The sequence below is a fragment of the Chenopodium album genome, chromosome 9 (genome assembly GCF_948465745.1).
Source record: "Chenopodium album chromosome 9, dcCheAlbu1.1, whole genome shotgun sequence".
NCBI lineage: Eukaryota > Viridiplantae > Streptophyta > Magnoliopsida > Caryophyllales > Amaranthaceae > Chenopodium > Chenopodium album.
This window is the reverse complement of record NC_137842.1, coordinates 68,637,726-68,657,897: the sequence shown is the minus strand read 5'-3', so window position 1 is coordinate 68,657,897 and position 20,172 is coordinate 68,637,726. Positions and strand designations below refer to the sequence as shown.

General features: G+C 33.6%; 2 protein-coding genes and 1 pseudogene across 4 annotated transcripts; 2 read left to right on the top strand and 1 right to left on the bottom strand.

Annotated features, from left to right (window-relative positions):
• Window positions 1-3,369: 3,369 nt before the first annotated feature.
• LOC145558981 (transcription termination factor MTERF6, chloroplastic/mitochondrial pseudogene) lies at window positions 3,370-5,322 on the bottom strand (annotated as a pseudogene). Its single transcript, XR_014092634.1, has 2 exons — window positions 5,164-5,322; window positions 3,370-4,486 (listed from the first exon to the last, which is right to left on the bottom strand). The product of XR_014092634.1 is annotated as a transcription termination factor MTERF6, chloroplastic/mitochondrial pseudogene (transcript).
• Window positions 5,323-6,155: 833 nt separating this feature from the next.
• LOC145558980 (uncharacterized) lies at window positions 6,156-14,622 on the top strand. Of its 2 annotated transcripts, none has more exons than XM_081620364.1 (3): window positions 6,156-7,508; window positions 9,558-9,612; window positions 14,022-14,622. In XM_081620364.1, the coding sequence occupies exon 1, from the start codon at window positions 6,270-6,272 to the stop codon at window positions 7,482-7,484; it is 1,215 nt and encodes a 404-aa protein (XP_081476490.1). In that variant the 5' UTR covers window positions 6,156-6,269; the 3' UTR covers window positions 7,485-7,508; window positions 9,558-9,612; window positions 14,022-14,622. The 2 variants fall into 2 exon arrangements, with proteins under 2 accessions (XP_081476490.1, XP_081476489.1); XM_081620363.1 differs by lacking the exon at window positions 14,022-14,622 and adding an exon at window positions 9,767-10,919.
• A 2,119-nt stretch (window positions 14,623-16,741) lies between these two features.
• On the top strand, window positions 16,742-20,013 carry LOC145560339 (AP-1 complex subunit sigma-2). The gene is made up of 7 exons (XM_081621593.1): window positions 16,742-16,901; window positions 17,359-17,445; window positions 17,543-17,634; window positions 19,132-19,240; window positions 19,340-19,375; window positions 19,470-19,556; window positions 19,631-20,013. The coding sequence occupies exons 1-7, from the start codon at window positions 16,899-16,901 to the stop codon at window positions 19,700-19,702; spliced, it is 486 nt and encodes a 161-aa protein (XP_081477719.1). The 5' UTR covers window positions 16,742-16,898; the 3' UTR covers window positions 19,703-20,013.
• Window positions 20,014-20,172: the final 159 nt, after the last annotated feature.

The window sequence follows — 20,172 nt, the reverse complement described above, 5'->3', positions numbered from 1 at the left end:
AATTCTGATGCATGCATGAAGTATTCTCATCCTCAAATTAAATTTATTTCCATTATTTATATGGCTATAAATTTTCATCAAATGATAAAAACTTTTTAACGATTAATAATTTGCATGTCCGATAATTTGATATACTGTATATGATTTTCAGACGGGCTATAATTAATTAAGTAAGCTCATCTCGATTTTTAAAAAAGTTTTTTAAAGGAACTTATATATGATTTCTAAACACATATAATTTGTTACTCGTTTTTAACTCTAGGCGTATGTATGCTCCCCATTAATCTCCTGATTATGAATTGCTTGCCTTAACTACCGCGAAAAGCTTGGAGATTTTCCAAACAAATAGAAGCCTATATTCAAAGAGTTTCCTAGTCCAACAATCTTCCATTTCTCAATCTCTCTTCATAATTATTATGGCCCTATAAAAGCCAAATAAAAGTTTAGGTTTAAATCCCATAAAAAAAAAGTCTTTAAACTCGGCATAATATAATTTCCTACACCAAAATGTATCAAATTATGCATAAACATGCTATTTTCTTCCTCCTCCTAGTTGTATCTCTCCATGTAATTGGTACATGCGAGGCAAAAACAACGGTTAATATTTATAATCAGTTGAAGGGGAAGTCGAATCTTCAAGTTCATTGCAAATCGGGGGACGATGATCTAGGGACACATAACATCCCATATAAAGGGGTATATGATTTTAGCTTCAAACCAAACTTACTTGGTTCAACTTTATACTTTTGTAGCTTTAGATGGGGAAAATCGTTTAAGAGATTTGATGTTTATAAATACTCAAGAGATGTTGATAATGTTGATAGTTGTGGAAGTATTTGTTCGTGGAATATTTATGAGACAGGGCCTTGTAGGGGTAAGGGAGGTGGATGTTTTGATTGGAAAAAATAGATGATTATGTTATATTCACATTAAGACGGCGGGTTATGTTTTAACATTGAAATTTTGATTATAATTTTATATTAATTATAGTGTGTAATAATAATCCTACAATTATAACTGTAATTGTGTAATGGTTTTATTTTATATCAAACTTATTGAAGCAGCTTCAATTCTTTTTGTATAAAGTATATATAAAAAGCAGCTTCAATTCTAATTAGCCTTGTTTTTCAAAAAGTTGAATAGTTTGCACATATATGATATTTACAGTAAATTTGTTATAAAACCTTTTTGGAAAAAAAAATTGCTCCAATTTCAAGACAGATCTTATTTGTGATGTTTTATTTTACATTACAAAATTACAATGCATGTGTTATCTAGTGAGGGGAAAAAAAATAAGTGAGTAGAAAAATAATTTATAATAAGGGTTGATAAAGGTTACCTAAGTTCAAATTACAAGTACAATTAATTTTGATAAGAAGTAATAATTTCAAATTAGAGAAACTCTTCCGTCAAAAAAAAAATAAAATAATAATAATAGAGAAACTCATGTAAAAACACCCTTAGGGTGTTACAATTACCTTGAGAATTTAAGGCTAATAGAATAACTAAGATGTACATTAAAGTCACAAAGATAATAACCAAGATTGCAAGAGACATGTGATATCTCAAATATAATTTTTTTCAGGAAAAAAAACAACTTAAAAGGATTAGTTTCCTTAATAAGTGATTCATGAAATTCATCCTCCATCCCTTCCTCAACCACCCCAATAAAAGGCTCAATAGTTAGACCTTAAAATTCATAAGAATTTATATAAAAATAAGGTAATTACTAATATAGTTTTTTTTTTTTTTTTTTTTTTACTCTAGAAGTCCAAAATGGATCAAATTGTGTATAAACATGTTATAATTCTCCTCCTATTTGTATCAACACATGTAATATGTAGGTGCGAGGCACTCAAGATGTGGAACTCATCTATGCATGTAGGAATCATTAATGAGTTAGATGGAAATATGAATTTCCAAGTTCATTGCAAATCAAAGGAGGTTGATTTAGGGGTACATGATATAGCGTACCTTGAGAAATATGAATTCAGTTTCAAAGTAAATCTTGTAGGTACAACATTATTTTTCTGTGGATTTAAATGGGGAAATACTTTTCATAAGTTTGATATTTATGAATTTGAAAGGGATAGTATGGGTCCGATGAAGCCTTGTCAAATATATTGTAATTGGAAAATCCAAGATAGTGGGCCTTGCAGGGTTCCTGGTGAAAATGTTTGCTTTCCTTGGAAACAGTAATCTATAGTACTATATTTATTGATGCTTTTTTTTTTTTTTTTTTTTTCTTCTAATAATAATGATAGATTTATCTTGTCAATTGTGTAAACGGTTTTTTTTGTTTGTTTATTGTTGATAATATTAAAACTATTTTGAGCATATACAAGGAATTAGATAGGATGGAAATTAATATTCAATACATTAATGGATATTTTGGATTTAAACTCCAGAAAAAAAAAAAAAAAAAAAAAAAAAAAAAAAAAAAAAAAAAAAAAAAAAAAAAAAAACAGAAAACGGTTTTTAACACCAAAAAAAAAAAAAAAAAAAAAAATTATATTAACACCAAAAATACAGTTTGGTCTGGTTTGATTACGGTTTAGACCAAACTGTGTATAACCCTATCAGCAACCCCAGAGCCACCACTGTCTTCTCCGCCTTTGCCATGTGTAGCCGCCACCAACCGAGCCACCGACCGCACATCTACTCCCCCGGCATAAACCCGACCCACCTGAACCCTCCCCTCCCTTTCTCGTAGTTCTAAACCTCCTGAAAACCACCAATATATAGCTGTCCTTCCCCAAAAACGGCCACGAATTCGGCCATTAATGGTCGAAATCGGTTAGTTAAGGCCACTTATCCCCAAAACCGGCCGATTTAAGTCATTAATGGTTGAATATGTAGCCTTTTTTGGGGACGGAGGGTTGCGGTGTTATAGGGCGGCGTTTGGCGGTGATGGGGCTGTTTAGGGCTGGGGGAAAGGGAGGGGGAGGGTTCAAGTGGGTCGGGTAAAGGGAAGGGGAGGAGATGCGCCGACAGCTACGTTACGTGAGGGTGGAGAAGAAGGTGGCAGTTGTGGGGGTTGGTGTTGGGGTGGCTAGGCAGTTTTAGGAATTTTTGTTTTTAAATTTTCTTTTTATTTTTTAGAACCAATGAAATGGTGACACGTGCCACTGTGAACCACATTTAATGGATTTTTTAGACGAAGACCGTTAAGTGGTGGTAAAATCCAAATTTTCAAAATATTTTTAGTGTTAATGTAATTTTTTTTTATCCAAAATTTTCTACTTTTAAAACGAAAAACCCCAAAAATTTTGGAGAAATGTGGCATGGTTAACCCTTAAGGGCAAGGTTTGTCTTCCTCCTCCATTGAGGTTGTTCATGTGTTAGTACAATTTGATTGAAGAAACAGAATCATACAAAGCAATATATTATATCATATGAAAGTAGTCTACAACTAAAATGAACTGATAAAAATTAAATACCATTAGGAACTGGAAAAAGCAAACAAAAGGTTGCATCGCTTGTGGATTTCCTAGGTTGATCCATATTTCAAGCAGAACTTCTTTCGATTGTAGTATAGCATCTCATTTAAGCTGCAATCTATGTTCTTCTGAGACAGTACCCTTTGCCTCAACTCCAAGCTCTTCTTCAAACCATGTCGAAAGAAATCAGGATACTCCACAACATCTTGAAGGCTTTTCCCCATCACTTGCACCAGAAACTTAAGTTTTGGCTCTAAGGAGTTCTTGATGCTTTTGATCAGTATAGGAGGGTAACCAGATACCAAAGCTGCGATCTGATTGTCACCGAATCCAGAGCTCCTTAAGTAATCGAAATTTGGCTTGAGAACTTTCTCAACATCTCGACATAGAACCTCAGGGTAGTTTACAGCAACTTTCTGAAGATCTGTTTTTGTCAGACCAACGTTCTTTAGGAATTCTGCTGTAGGCTGCAGCCTCTTCTGAACATTGTAACCCATGAGATATGGGTTCTTCACCAAAATTTTACCAATCATCCCTTCCTCATTAAGCCCGAGCTTGGTAAGGAAATCCACAAACTGAGTAAGCTTTGGCTCGATGCTGTAGCTTACGATTCTAGGATTGACCAATACCATTTTACCAAGTTGCTTTTCAGGAATCCCAAGGGCCTCAAAGAAACCTAATAAAGGACACAGCTTTCCTTCTGCACTGTGAGAAAAAATATAGGGGAATTTGATAATAGCTGTTACAACCTCTTCAGGTTTTGTAGCAAGTGTATTAAGGCACTGAACCATGGGCTCGAGTGTCTCATCCACACCGAATGACAGGATTTTCGGGCATTTGAGAACTACTGATGGTAGTTTTCTATCTGGGATACCAATGCTTCTCAAATAATCCCAACTTTGGGAAGCTCTTTCCCTTTGCAAGCCTTCAAGCCGCTTGCACCGTTTGAACATGTCTTGAATGCTTTTGTCATCAAATCCTTTATCCTTGAAGAACCACAATACACCACTGCTGCTGTTTTGGCTGCTACTAACCTCCATAATTTTCTACAAATCAGAAATTGAGCTATTTATTTACCAATGTGCAATGACAGCAATGTCAAGGCCGCGTACCTGGACACGAAACAGCTATCTACCCCTCAACAACTACGAGTTCTTACGACGATTCATGTTAACCAACCCCAAATCATTTTTGGGACTAAGCCTTTGCTATAATGCTATTTAGGACCCAACAGTTACAAATTCTCCTAATTGACCAAAAACAAAACAAATTCTTCTACAAACTCAGTAAGACCAAGTTAATCTCCAAATTGACCAATAGACCTAATTCTCTTTAAGTCACAAGTATCAATTTAAAAAAAAAAAAAAAAAAAAAAAAAAAGAACTCGCTAAGTTGCATAAACAACAGAATTCGATTTTAACGTCTGAATTCGGAAAAATTAGCAGTTTAATTATAGAAAATCAGCAAATCAATTACACTCTACCTCCAGTAAGAAATTTCTAATTAATAAATTATAAGTGCAATCAAACAAATTTACATTTCCTATTACCCAATTTCATCATTATACTAAAATTGGGAAATTCTTCGTAATGCTGAAACTACATTAAACAAAAGCTAACAATTGAGAACAAATTAACATTTTTTGCAATTATAGACCTCATTTTACAGAAAAAAGAGCACAATATTAAATTCTTAAGCTTTGAAAATTGAAAAGGGTAATTACCTAAATGTTTTGAAGAGGGGTTCCTCGATTATGAAGAAGCAAGCATGGCAGAAAAGAGTGAAAAACAGAGGACTCTGCTTCAAACTTCACCTCTATAGTCTCTCTCCTACTCTCAGTCCTCTATAGACATTCAGAAATTGGGGCATAATCTTATCTATCTCTTTTCATTGAGGACATTATGGTAATTGACACAAGTATGTATTAAGATGACTATTATAACCTTGTAAGATCAAAAATCCATTTTCTAAAAATAAAATAAAATTAATAAGTACAATATAGGGACGGAGGGAGTAAGTCTTATTTTGTCAGCTTAATAAACAAAATTGGTTTATCAAGTAATAAAATCGTAAATAAATCAACAATTTTATCTAATTAGCATGTTATTTTTGTAAATAAAATAACAACTATTGGCCCATTGTTAACAAAAAATTGTTGAATTATTTACATTTTTACCGCTTAATAAACAAATTTTTATTTAGCGAAAATTCAAGTTTCTCTTTGAGTACTATTTTTGTCTCTGTTATGGAGTACTCGTACTATTTTTGTCCCTCCTAATTATATTCATCTCTCTTATGGAGTACTATTTTTGTCTGAAGTCACTTGTATTTTTATGACTACATATGTTTGTAATGCACATAAAGAATGGTTAGCATAACATATGTAAATAACGTAAAAAGACAAAATAATATGAATAACATGAAATGGTAATTTAAAAAGTATATTATATCTTTTTGCTAAAATCTACGTGTGGTTACCAAATTCTAAGCCTGTAAATCTTCCTTAACATTTTTCTTTTTAGAGAGGGACACGAGTGATAAAAGACGAGATTTGATTCAAAACTTGAATATAGAGTTATACCCAAACAATTGGCCAAATTTGCTTAAAATTGTTTTGAGTTATAAGATAGATTATGGTCATTGACTCAAACGGGCATGAAATGACTAATATACCCTCAAAAACTCAAAATCCCTAAAGTTCTGAAGTCTAAACCCTCCAAAACCCTCGTCTCTCACACTCTCTCAGAGTCACAGCTCCCCAGTTCTCTTTGTATCCATCATTCGATTTTTCCCAAAGAATTTCTGCAAGTTTTCGAATTAGAGATAAAGATGAGATCTTTAAGAGGTAAAGCTTCGAACCTTGCTGTTATTTCTAAGTATTTCAATTCAAATGGGTCAGCTTTTCCCTTATTATTTAGATTGCAATTGTTTAGTTCTACAATGGATGGTCATAATTTTAATAAGCAGTTCAGAAATTATAGTTATAATAGTCGTAGAAATGATAATTATGTTGATCATGATGATGATAAGAAGTTTTCTGGGAAGAATAGAGGAGATTTTAATGCACCCCAGAAAAATTTTAGGTCTTCAGGAGGTGATAGACAACAAATGCCTCAATTTAATGGAAAAACTGATTACCCAGATCGTAATTATAGGCGTCAAGGAAGAAATGATGGGTTTAAAAATCCCTTTAATTTTGATGAAGGAAGTGGGGCTGGAGGAGTTGATTTGGGTGGGGATCAAGAGGGTAGGAAGAACTATCAGCCATCGGTTAGCGAGCTCTTGGATAGGCAGGGACCGGCGAAAGGCGAGGAAAGGGTTAGGAAAGAAAGGAGAGAGAGTGAATTTCTTGACAAGTTTAAGCTTGGTGATGCAAGTAAGGTGGAAGAGAAATCTGATGAGGTAGAGGTAGAGGAAGAGGCGAAGGCGAAGGAGGATTCCGTGGTGCAGCCTCAGGAAGAGAGTATGGCGGCGCCTAAGAAAGCTGATGAGATTTTTAAGAAAATGAAACAAAGTGGACTGATTCCTAATGCTGTGGCAATGCTTGATGGGCTTTGTAAGGATGGTTTGGTCCATGAAGCTATGAAGCTTTTTGGGATGATGCGCGAGAAGGGTTCAATGCCGGAGGTTGTTGTGTATACGGCTGTGGTTGAAGGGTTTTGCCAGGCGCAGAACTTTGATGATGCTAAGAGGATTTTCAGGAAAATGCAGAACAATGGGATTGTACCGAATGCATTTAGTTATACTGTTTTGATCAGAGGTCTTTGCAAGGGGAAGAGATTGGATGATGCTGTTGAAATTTGTGTGGAAATGCTGGAAAATGGTCATTCTCCAAATGTAACTACATTCACTGAGCTGGTTCTTGAGTTTTGTAAGGAGAAGGGAGTTGAAGAAGCACAAAATATTATCCTTACATTGAAACAAAAGGGGTTCCTTTTGGATGAGAAGGCAGTTAGAACCTATCTGGACAAGAATGGTCCAACATCCCCTCTGGTATGGGAAGCAATCTTCGGGGCTAAGAAGACCGTGCACAGGCCAATCTAAGCTTCCCTTGCCGTAAGATCATCTGTAAGCATGCCTGTGAAGTTTTTATTTGTTTCTCTGACCAAGTATTTCAATATTGTCACTCTTTCAGTAGTTGTCTAATCAAGAATCAGTTATCCTATGAAATATTTTGTGCTATTTTTTGTTTTTTGTAAACTAACTTTATTTTATCAATAAGAAGATCTTTTTATATAGTCATTCGCTAACTACCTCTCTCTCTCCACTCCCTCCCCCCTTCAAAACCAAAAAAAAAAGAAAAAAAAAAAAAAAGAAAAGAAAGAAAAAAAATATGTGAATGATCCAATAACTATGATAAACAGTTATACCAAGCTTCTTTACATGAAGTATTTTTTTTTTTTGGTTTTGTGAACAATGAGCTTACAAAATTGATTGTACGTAAACCATTGAAAATTAACTGTCAAAAATCTTAAAGTACCTCTAAAACCAAATTTACTGCAAAAGTAACTACGGGATCAGGGTTCCAGGACATTGTATTTGGTTATACGCTTAATTATGAGACTTGTATTATGACGGGGTTCCTTGTCTAGCACACTCCCTGAAGTGTAAGACTGGTTTGGTGGCAATGTTATTATGTATTTGACCTTGATCTTCCTTGGACCTGTTATTGTGATTTCTTCTCTTTTTTATGGGGTAAAATTTTCCGGTTTCTGTTTGGAGCTACGTTATTTCAGGACAAAAAATGCGAGTTGGATTGTTTATAACAGCAATCATATAATAATGATTGGCCTTTGAGGCATATTAAAGAAAGAACTCAATTGGTTTAGTATGATTCTGGCCATTGTGTACCTTCAGGCTGTTGAAAAAAAGTGTTATCAAGTTCACTTAATTGTCTGTTTATTTGGTTAATGTACTCTGATGGAGAAAATTGCTACAGAAAATCTCATCATTGACAGAAAACATCATGCCTTGTGAGTGCTTGGTCCATATCATTGCAAATGGGTGCTCTTCAAGCTATGTTCCTGGAAAAGATATACCAATAAGAAAACTTATAGTCTCTCATTCTCTGATTTCATCGTACGATTTGCTGCATATTAAATGCCTGTAATCTTTGGTTTCCCCATTATTGTGAGTTTTAAACTACAGAGCTGAAAATGTTGCCATGAATGTGTTTAACACTGCTGATAATATTCTTGCTTGAGAAATACTGACTTGTGTGCAATGAATGACTTGGTGTCAGCGTGATGTTGCTCTATTAGTCTATTTCTTTTGGTGTGAGTTGGCAAGAAATTTGGTGCTATTAGAAGTCCAGGAACTTACTGAGTTAATCTGGATTCTTAACTTGATGGTTAATGTGTAGCTCTAGATTCATAGATATATATTGTGACAATTTGTCTAAATCTTCAAATTATCAGACCTATGAAATATGAACCGTAAAAACCTTATTGTTTCTTTAACTGGTCTCTTGTAGACCCTTAATATAATAACTGGTCGTCATAAGGAGGAAACATTGTGAGGAGCACTAAGTTTACTTGAAACAAAGAGCCAATCTCGTGTGATGCTTGGCTTTGACTTAACATTCTTATTTAAATTGTTTACTTCTTCCAAAGTTCAATACGTAGTATTATTTATGTAGAATGATGCACTTGAAATATGACTGATAAGCATTTAGATTGTAGTAATGAACATCAAGGCTGAGTCTTCAATATTATTTTAATGAAGTCAGAGTTTATTTTCCTTCTAGTTTATCTGAGTCATAGTTTCTGCCTCATTGGTTATCATAGTTCTAACATATAGATTTGATTGCTTGAATGAATGTGTCTTTTCTTTGTTACTTAATCCTTTACCTATCACTTAGCTACTTTCTTCTATTGATGCCCAGACGCATCGGCCAGGATACCACTATTTGTAGCTCAAGACTAGCCTAATTTTTCTGCATTTATAAAATTTGACTGCATTTGTCTGAAAAATCTTCTTTTCCAATATTTCCAAAGAGAAAATGCATGCTACATTGCACAGTAGCATGTAAAGTTGACTCACGAACAGACCTTTTCCCCTTCCAGTGAACATAATTTAGTTGGACTATGTCTGAATTTTTTTGGTTGCTTACTGCAGGTTCAAGATTTACCTTTCAACTAATTTCAACTCACTTGGTTATGCGATAACTCAGGTAATTGTCTCTTCCCTATTGTTTTTCTAGCTTACATGTACCCACATATTTTGCAACTAATGAATGAAATACGAGTCTACTCTGGATTTAGAAAGGCAGGAGAAAGAAACGGGTTTTCCGTTATGAATACTTTGTTAATTTTTGAAATGTGCAGTGCACGTGGTCCGTCATTACTGGAGAGATGCATCATTTATTTAAGGGATGTTTGAAACGAGAAGGCATCCTATTAATTTAGGCTCTCACACCCATCTGTCTAGGAATTTTTTAAGACTGCAGAAGATCTTTGTGATTTGGTCGGTCTTTATTTTAAGGCATCCTTATAGTTTAAGTTAGCCTCAAGTTGAAGGAAAATGGTATTATTTTTCCAAGGGGTCATGGCTGGGCGGTTTTATGCTCAGGTCTCTCAATTTAATGAATGAACATTAGTATTATTCCTAAGGTGTTACCACCCATTAATATTAGTTTATCCCTAATGATTCTCCATGATATTAGTATACTTTAATCAGCTGTTAGCGCAGAGATAATGACTTTTGTATTGAAGTAGGCACGTCCATAATTAGCGTGCAAAAGTACCATAATTTATGTTAACAACTAACTAGTAGATTCCCTATCACAATGGCAGCAGAAATTCTTTAACCCGCTGACTGTATGGATGACGCATTGACGCAGTTCATCCATTTAATCACCTGACCCTCAGAACTCCCCCCTGCCAAGGAAGGAGTAATTAGGAAGGTGAAGAGAGAATAGAAGTCATGAGTCATGACCACGTTTACTAGTCACCCTTGTTTTTTAATTCTGCCGTTTTAGCTGCCCTGCTTACTTGGTTATAATTTTGAATTTTCTTTTATTACTGGGGTGTTCAACTCTGAAAGTCTGAATATCTAAATACTGTAACATACATTCTTGCTATGATCTTAAGGGTAACTGGGTAACCCTGCACCAAGATACATGTAAACATCGTATGCATAGGTATTTACGTGCCATTGCTCTTATAGGTCACCGAGGTGCTACATGCCTCTTTGATATGAACATCATGCATGTATAGTGTCTATATGAGAGTTTTGTGGCGTTCAATGTCACATAAACCGGGAATGAGGGAAGGGGGGCTGCTTTGTATAGTAACGTTGTTGTAATCTTGGTTATTTTCCTTTCCAAGAGTGAATTTGAAGCATATCAAATTGACTTCATGTTATACAAGTCATTACAGCTAAAAAAAATGATGGTTTATCACTATATCAAAGTAGGTGAATGAGGGCTATGTATATATTATTATCTAGAAACTTAGGTGCACCATGCATATTTCTTGTCATTTGAGTTTTGACCTATTATTTTTTTTATAAAATAATATTTGAAGTTACCTGTTTGTTGCCTACATTTATATGTCAACTTCTTGTAATATTTTTTAAGCTAAGAAAAGGGACCAGAAAAGGAAAGAAGAGAGACTATTTCTTACTTCTTGGTATATGCACATATATATTATGATAGTATATTATTACATGCTAGCTTGTTGTGGCTGCATTTATAATTAACTACATTTCACACTACTTGTCCATTTAAGAAGTCAACACCCCCCCCCCCCCCCCCCCCCCCCCCCACAACTCCTAAATAAAAAATGAAAGATTTATCAAATTGGCTTCTTTACCCTGACTTCATGACTTTCCAAAATTTCCTAGGATTTATCATTTTAGGGTAAAGAATGGTCCCAACTTTATTGAAACGGAGGATAAGTTATAATCCCGTCATGTCATTCATAGTCCCGACTAATAATACTACCTATGCTTCGCATTATATTACTCGCAATAAACGAATATTTTATGTCTCACAAATAATACTCCTTTGTTGCGAGTACTGCGAAGTGATCAAGTGGAGGTAGTAAATCGGCACACATGATACTTCATCTCCCAAAAGCATTGATAGTTTAAGGTGTCATAGTGGTGACTTATTATTATGCTATCACAGAGTCCATACCCCTACATCAATCCCTCATAACAAAAAATTGCAGAAAGCTTAATTATTTTTGCCCTAATTATTAAAAAAAAATAAATAAATAAAGGGGGATTTGAAGCTTAGACTTTAGTCATGGACTTTGTTATTTTAAAATTTTTAAAGTTGTCTTTTGAAGAATCTTGCCACCAGGTCTTTGATGGCCTCCAATTGGTAGGATAAGTTTGAGGTTGTCAAGAATCTAGGTCTAAGTACAAATTAAACTATGGAGTCATAATTTTGTGTTTTAACATCCCTGACCTTCACATTATTTGTATAATGTGGATGTCGACAAAATATAATGGTTATCGATAGTATATCATGCTCATTTTCACATAAGTCACTCGAAAATTCAATAGCCGAGTTTTGAACATGTTTTTGTAATACCAAATTGACAAGATTTCACTTCAATTCGATACAAAAGTTGCATTTCAATGTTATCCTAGACCTAAGTAATTAATTATTTTGCCATTATATTAAAGTAAATAAGGGCATGTTCAAATTTACTTAGCTGAACTGAACTGATTGAAGCTGAATTGAACTGAACTGAAATGAATATTTTATGAGAGAAGGAAATTAGGAGCTGAACTGAACTGAACTGATTGGAACTGAACTGAACTAACTGAAATTAAGCTGAACTGAACAGACCCTAAATGATTGCTTATCATCAAAATATCCAGCAACCAGTTGATAATGAGTTGCTCTGATCTTGTTTATTGTAGTAGTTAATATTTGTAATGATAGGCTCAATATTATGAGCATTATCTCCATCAGAAGCCATGTTCACAACTTGTATAGCAAAATTAGAGATTATTAGAACATTGCCAATCATATTGATCTCTTTTAATTTCATTAATAAACTAATCCTACTTGCAAGAGTTTCTGGTCAGTTTTTAATATATACCATGTTCTTTGCTGATGAGTTGATGACATATTATGGAATATGGTTGTTCCACTACATCTACTTGACTACTTGGTCACCGTAGCCTAAACGGACTTGACCAGGAACTTTCTTTTTTTTTTTTTTTTCGCCTTAAATAAAAAAGTTTCAGGTCTAATAATTTTCAATTCATACCAAGACAAGGTAGTACGTAGTAATTAAATTAATTGGCTTTTGCAAAATCTATCCTAACCACATTTCTAGCTTAAATTAAATTAAGAACATGCTACATGCATTGATGCATACAATTCAATGTACTTGTAGCAAATTAGTAATGAATCATATCAACCCACAATAGACTATCTTTAGGTTAGTTATGTTTTAATTTCCTTGGGCCCAATCAATATACATATACTTATCCAAAAATTATAAATCTTAAAGTTGTAGTAGATGACTGATCCTTGACCAGCTTAGATGATTGTCTTTTGGCTAATATCAAGTGGTATTTTGTTTGATTTGTCTTAATACAATGTAGTACGTATTCGTGTCATACCAATCCACGTAGAGGATAGTGATGTTTTAATTTTCTTGGGCCCGGATCAACATACTTATCCAAAAATTATGAATCTTAAAATTGTAGTAGATGATCGATCCTTGACTAGCTTATATGATTGGCTTTTGGCTAAGATCAAGTGATATTTTGTTTGATTCATCTTCACATTTATTATTCGAACATTAGTTTTCGTACAGTAGCTTATGTTAATACAAAAATTTATAAAAAAAAAAGCGTAAATATGATGATAGTCAGGTTAGGGTAGGTATATTCTAAATCTTTCTCTTATCTCATTAACTCCATTCCAAAATTTCAGTGATTTAGATTTTAGTTGACACAGATTTTGATGACTAACACATTACATAAATAATGGAAATCCTCATGTTAACACCTCTACTTTTAGTAAGTTATAGTAGTGGCAAACTGACAATAATGACTGTTAGAATCTTCCATTTTTAGTTAATTACCCTCTTAATCACAGTGATTAAAAGTACTAAGAAGTTTGTGGGGTCGGCGCCGGCCCCGGATCCTCCGGACGGATTCAAGACTTTCAAGACGACCCGTTTAATAAAAAATGCTAACCCCATATGACATTGACATGAGGCTACAAGTCTACATTTTCAAACCATATAATATACAATTATTAATTATATATAATAATAGTCTTCTCATCACCCCAAAAAGTCAGAACTCACTTGCTAATTAAGATACTAATTATATCTTAATACAAGCTAACCCTCTATAAAAACCTCTATCTTTGTAGCTTTTCCATAATCATTCATTCAAATCAATATCATATCATCCTCATTATCTATTTTCCAAAGCCACTACAAAACTATAAAACCTACCAAAAAAATCTTACAAAAGTTTGATTTTATTAATCAAAAATGATTTGTCTTTATGAGTCAAAATTATGCATGGCTACCCTTGTTTTCTACACTTGTATTTACATCCCTTACTCACAAGCTAAACAAGCTCTTCTTAGCATCCTAGGGTTTTTCTTTTGCCTACATCAACACACCCTAGAGTGCTCGGACCGTTCACCGGGTGTTGATTCTATGGAGACATGCTCAATTGATCTTCCAATGAGCCAATATAGAGATTTGAAGATCAATGGTTGTACTAGTGAAGTGATCATAGATGGAGATTGCGACGATGAAGCATGTTCGGTTTGTTTGGTTGAGTTTGAGAGTGAAGATTTTGTGAGCAAGCTTTCTAAATGTGGCCATGTTTTTCATATGGCATGCATTGAGAAATGGGTAGAAAGGAACCAATTTACATGTCCTCTTTGTAGGTCTTCTTTCTTGAATGTGCATGGAAGCAAATCCCATGCTACATGCAATAGCATTCTATCTTGCTTATGAATACTAGCTAGATTATACCAAAAAACAAAAAATATAAAAGGAAAAAAAATTACTCCTTTTTTTTTTTTTTGTAGGTATATTAGATTGAGTATGTAATTAGATCTACACAATTTGTGTAATTCATTCATTTATTCATTATTATGTAATAAAAAGAATTTATTATATATGATGTTGACCTTATTAAAATATTGAATAGAATATATCAATGATGGATACATATTTGAAGTATTCTTAATTTCCTAGTCATCCATATATAAAATAATCTCACCAAAAATCATCAATTTTAAGCAATTGCTCAAATATATAAAATTTAAAACTGAAAAATTAAATATACTGCCCAAGTTCTAAGAAAGTCATCAAAGGCCTAAGACATCATGACCCCATCATCAATTCATCATCTTTCCTAAACATATGTTGATTTTTCATTTTTTTTCCCTATTTTTTTAATTAAAGTAATTATTTGACTTGGGTACTAATTTTTTTTTTTTTTTTTTTTTAGCATAAATAATGTCAACAAGAGAAACCATATCAAGCTAAGCAAAGAAATAGAGTAGGTACCACATGCTAAAAATTAGTGAAACATTTCTATGTTTAATTCATGATAAGTAGATGGCACATGCAAGAGTTTAATACATTTTTATGTTTCATCCATGATGATATTTTTTGTGTTTTATGCCACCACATGGCATGATGCATGATAATGCTGATGATACTCACCAATCATTCATGTATAAGATCTTAGAAAATTTGTTGCAATCCATCCACTCATAATACTTAATTGAGTTGAATAATTACCAAGTCAACTTCCATGTGTATCTCTAGAGTAATTAATACTAGTATAATACTTGTAAAACGGAAGACATTAGCAGTTTATGTGATGAGGATAAAGATAATGATACTACCAAAAAAAAAAGTTATGATATAATTATTTGATTTTTAATACGTAGTAGTTTTGACAGAATATTATATCAACAAATGAAGGAGGCCTATATTACCAACCCATCACACTATGTGACATTAAGCCTAATCAACTATTCATATGTTGAATTCATTTCATAACATATTCTTTTATTAGTGTAATGTAAACTCTCTCTATCAAGTGTGAATATGAGAAAATTTAAAAATATAAAAGTAATTCTAACAATTAAAGTTTGTATGACTCTATACTTCACATGACATGTACCTAGAAATAAGTGTGCCATACCAAAAGAGACCCCTACTCCAAATCATGTCGTAATTAGACCAATACGATTAGATGACATTGTAAAAAGTCAATATCGCGCTATAAGTTTCCAATTAATACATTAGCACAAATCCATTTTATATTGGCCAAAATCGATTCATAAAGATTTATATTCCTTTTTCTTTGTTGTTGCTTTATGAGAGAGCACACGTTCTCAATTGAGCTTGCTTAATAAAAAGAACTTAAAGGCCTTTGTTAGCCTTAATACAAATTAGCATTAAGTCTAAGACCCTGTTCACATTTACTTAATTTCGTTTCAGTTCACCTCCAATCAATTCAGTTCAGTTCAGCTCCTAATTTCCTTCTTTCATAAAATATTTATTTCAGCTCAGTTCAGCTCCAATCAGTTTAGTTCAGCTCCAATTAGTTCAGTTTAATTCAGTTCAGTTCAGCTCCTAATTTCCTTCTTTCATAAAATATTTATTTCAGCTCAGTTCAGCTCCAATCAGTTTAGTTCAGCTCCAATTAGTTCAGTTTAATTCAGTTCAGTTCAGTGAATATAAATAGGCTCTAATACTCCACCAAAAAAAAAATACATTTGGTCTAATACAGATATAAAATTTACTTGAGAATAAAAAAAAAATTAAAGCACAAAATTTAAATTCAACCATCTATGTTATCTAATACGCTTTTAAATTATAGCGTGTCAATAAAATACATTGACATCATAATAGTGATTTTACGGGGTAATTACCTAAGGGGGTGTTTGTTTAGAGGGATAAAAAGAGGGGGAATAGGATAAAAGAGGAAGGATTAAACAAATCTTTTGTTTGTTTAGAAGGATGGGATTATGAAGGGGGATAGGATGTGGATAAAAAAGGGGGTTATCCCTAGACATTATTACCCTTAATGAAAGAGAAAGAAAAAGAGGGTGAAGAAAGGATAGTAAGGGTATTGTTGTATTTTTATTAGTTATTCCAATCTAATCCCATCTCATAATAAACAATGGAATACACTATTTTTATCCTTATCCCATCTATTAATTTCACCTTTTTATCCCACTTAATCTCATCACTCATACCAAACGCCCGGTAATTGGTAAAACGACTAAACCAGTTAGGCTCACAGTGGACAAATGAATGAAATGATGCCGTGAACTAACCCAACACATTCAAACTTGACTCACTAAAAACTTTAGAACCCCAACCCAATTGAATTGAGAAAGATCAGATTTGTGACCCGACTGCACATTTGCCACCTCCGAACACTTGCTTCTCTCTCCTCTTCTTCCTCGTTCAACCGCTGCTTCCATCTTCTGGGAAAATGGTACTTGTTCTTCTTCTCTCATTCTTTTCAAGCGATTTTTATACTTTTGAATCGATTTATTCGATCTAATTCTCTGTAATTGATTTATAGAATTGAAACTTCGAAACTATTCTGATCTTCAAATTGGTGTTTTTTCTGTTGTTTTTCATGCTTCCTCGTTGAAAGATTGCTCAACTGTGCTGTAATTTTTGTCGAATTGTGATTAATAATTAGTAGTTGTTTTGCCTTAATTTCGCGATTTACTTTTGATCCTGATCGTGTTCTTCAACTTTTGTGGAATTGTTATCATCACATTGTATAATGTATTTGTTTTGATGGTAAAATGCTGATTTTTGACTCGTAATTGATCGATTTTAACCTAATTTTACGGAAATGAGATTTAATTGATTGATATATTTTGCGAAAAATTGGGTATTTGGTGTCGTTTTAATATGAAATGTTGGAATGTGATTTCCAGATTCAGTTCGTGGTTCTTATTAATCGACAAGGGAAAGTGAGGTTGACGAAATGGTATTCACCTTATGCTCAGAAGGAACGAACAAAGGTGCAATTTCAATAATTTTGCTGGTTATACTTATATTTTTGCATAATTTAGTTTCATATGTTTGTTTATTTGACGAGAAATTGCAAATTTTTTGAAGATTGTTCGCGAACTGAGTGGATTGGTTCTCTCTCGGGGTCCAAAGCTCTGTAACTTTGTAGATTGGAAAGGTTTAAAGGTTGTTTACAGAAGGTATTGTTTATGTTTAGGTTTGGCCTTGCATTCATTGAAATGATCATGCTATGTGCTGTACTATTCAGTATTTTCTGCTAAATTCGGGTTCAGTTTTGATCTAGTTATGATGTTTTCTATGCTGAGATCTTTTAAATGTAACTTCACCTGGTGAGATTCATTTGCAGTATTATTAAAATTAATTGATTAGTCATGTTTGGCAGATATTACTTCTGAGTCCTGGCATGCAACATGTTGAAATTAATCATACTTGGCAATCTTTTATACGATATAACCATATAATGGTTGCTTAAGAGTCAGAGAGTTATTCTTGGCGGAGAGTTATAAGGGTGTAGGAATCAGTCAGCGGTAAATTTGACTAGCTTAAGTAATAAGAATTTTAGAACCAAGAATAACCATATCTGACTTATGAAAATAGGTGAAGCAGTGAGTATGTCCTCTAATTGTTTGAGACTTATAGGCTATAGCTTGTAAAAGGTTTTGTATTATTGGTGAGACTCCAATCAAAAGTAGATAAAGTACTTCTATCCTGTTATCTTACTCGTTAATTATTTACCTTTTCTTTCAAAAAGAAGGTTCTGTTCAATGATGTCCAATGGCTAGGAGATTAGGGTCAAAGATATGCTAAATTTTGATTCTGAACTGAATTTTTACTTACTGCCCTGCCAATCCTGCCATTTGATGCTTTTGTTTAAGCAGCTTCTTCCACATTATTTCTTGGGGAGTCGTCCTTGTTAAGATTCATTTGAAACTCTCAGCCTTATCTAAAAGCCTTCAATACTTTTTCATCAAGCTCGAGTCATAATATCAAAGACAAGTCCACCCCTTTCTTTCTTCTACTCAAATTGCTACTGCTCTACTAATTTATTGTAAGGTAACTAGGAATTTAGAGCTTGCTGAAGGGAGAGGTTTGTATTTTTGGCTGCAGTGGCCTTTTCCTCACACTATTATGTGAACTGAAGAGCTTTTTAGAAAATAATAGGATACTACTGTCAGCGACCTTTTCTTTTATTTTTTTAATGGCTCCAGCAGCCTTTTATACTATATTTCTTTCTAAGAATATGGCTGCTGCTTTGTGAAAATACCTCCATCTTTGCAAATTGTAGTATCTTCTATCCGGTTGCTTACGCATTTTTAATAAAGTTCTGCTGTAGTTGATGAATAAGCTTATTTGTTTTATATCGTCGAGTTGTTGCCTCTTATCATACAAGATTTCATGTACCAACAGTTCTCTTGATGTCAAAATGAAGACATTTAATGTTTGGATTTTCAAAAAGTTGCCCGATATCTACCCACCCTTGGCATTATGCCATTATGTGACAATATTTGTGTTTTTTACAAAAAAAAAAATCTGCTTCTGATGAATCTTCTTATTTAAGAACCTCATTCTGGATTCTGGTTTGAAATTGTTTCTGCTATTTTTGATGATTTCTTCTTATTTCTGAGCCTCATAATGGATTCTGGACTCATGTTTTCTTACATTGATAACCCATGCAGGTATGCAAGTTTGTATTTCTGCATGTGCATTGATCAGAATGACAACGAACTAGAAGTTCTTGAAATTATCCATCACTTTGTTGAGATTCTGGACCGCTATTTTGGAAGTGTGAGTTATATGCCTCAACTTGTTAGTAGCCCGCTGGTTGTTTCTTTTCTCATTTTATTATAAGTTCTATGTCTAAAGAAGAATTAAACTCCTTTGCAGGTTTGTGAATTGGATTTGATCTTCAACTTTCACAAGGTAAGAGTATGTCGTGCGCAATGACATTTCACAAATCACAATCTTTTCTGTTAGCACTTTCTTTCTGATATGTTGTCTGGTATGGTTATGATAGGCATATTATATACTTGACGAGATTTTGATTGCTGGAGAGTTGCAAGAATCAAGCAAGAAAACTGTTGCCCGCCTGATTGCCGCACAGGTGCAATACCTACTTGAATGTTGTATGTACTCGATTGCTGTATGTCAGCTAACATTGAGGATATGGTTTTGTAGGATTCACTGGTCGAGGCTGCAAAAGAGCAAGAAAGTTCTATCAGTAATATAATTGCACAGGCCACAAAGTAGGCTGCTGTCACCCGCTGAGTTTCATATTCGATTATCACCTCTATACCTGGCCAAGTTCTAGTGAAGTTGTAATCAATTTTTTTTATAATGAAAATATCTCTTTATTCTCCTTATAGTGTATTGTTGCAGTTTCCAAAATTACTACAATGTCTAGATGGTTCTTGTTATTAATTTTGTATCCATTGTATTTTGTTACTGTTTTAAGTGTTCTTATACAGGTGTTTTGTCATTGTATTGTTACATATGCCTGCAATAATACTCCGTATTATACTGAGTTTTGTTGCAATTTTTTCTGCGCAATTTTTCTTCTATTATGCAGTATACTGCAGGTTTCTTTATCTCAATTTTATAGCGTTGTCGATTTGAGGTTTCACCTTGTATTGCTGTTTTATCTTTACTTCTGTGAGTGTTTTCTGGCAGTGTGAGAACTGAGATCTCCTGTGTAGGTTCTTGAATCATGTACATGATGA

Excerpts from the sequence above, each read along its gene's own strand:
- LOC145558980 (XM_081620364.1), top strand. The coding sequence starts at position 6,270 with ATGAGATCTTTAAGAGGTAAAGCTTCGAACCTTGCTGTTATTTCTAAG.
- LOC145560339 (XM_081621593.1), top strand. Across the intron at positions 17,446-17,542 it reads CTCAGAAGGAACGAACAAAG|ATTGTTCGCGAACTGAGTGG; the intron begins GTGCAATTTCAA and ends AATTTTTTGAAG. Across the intron at positions 19,241-19,339 it reads TGGACCGCTATTTTGGAAGT|GTTTGTGAATTGGATTTGAT; the intron begins GTGAGTTATATG and ends ACTCCTTTGCAG.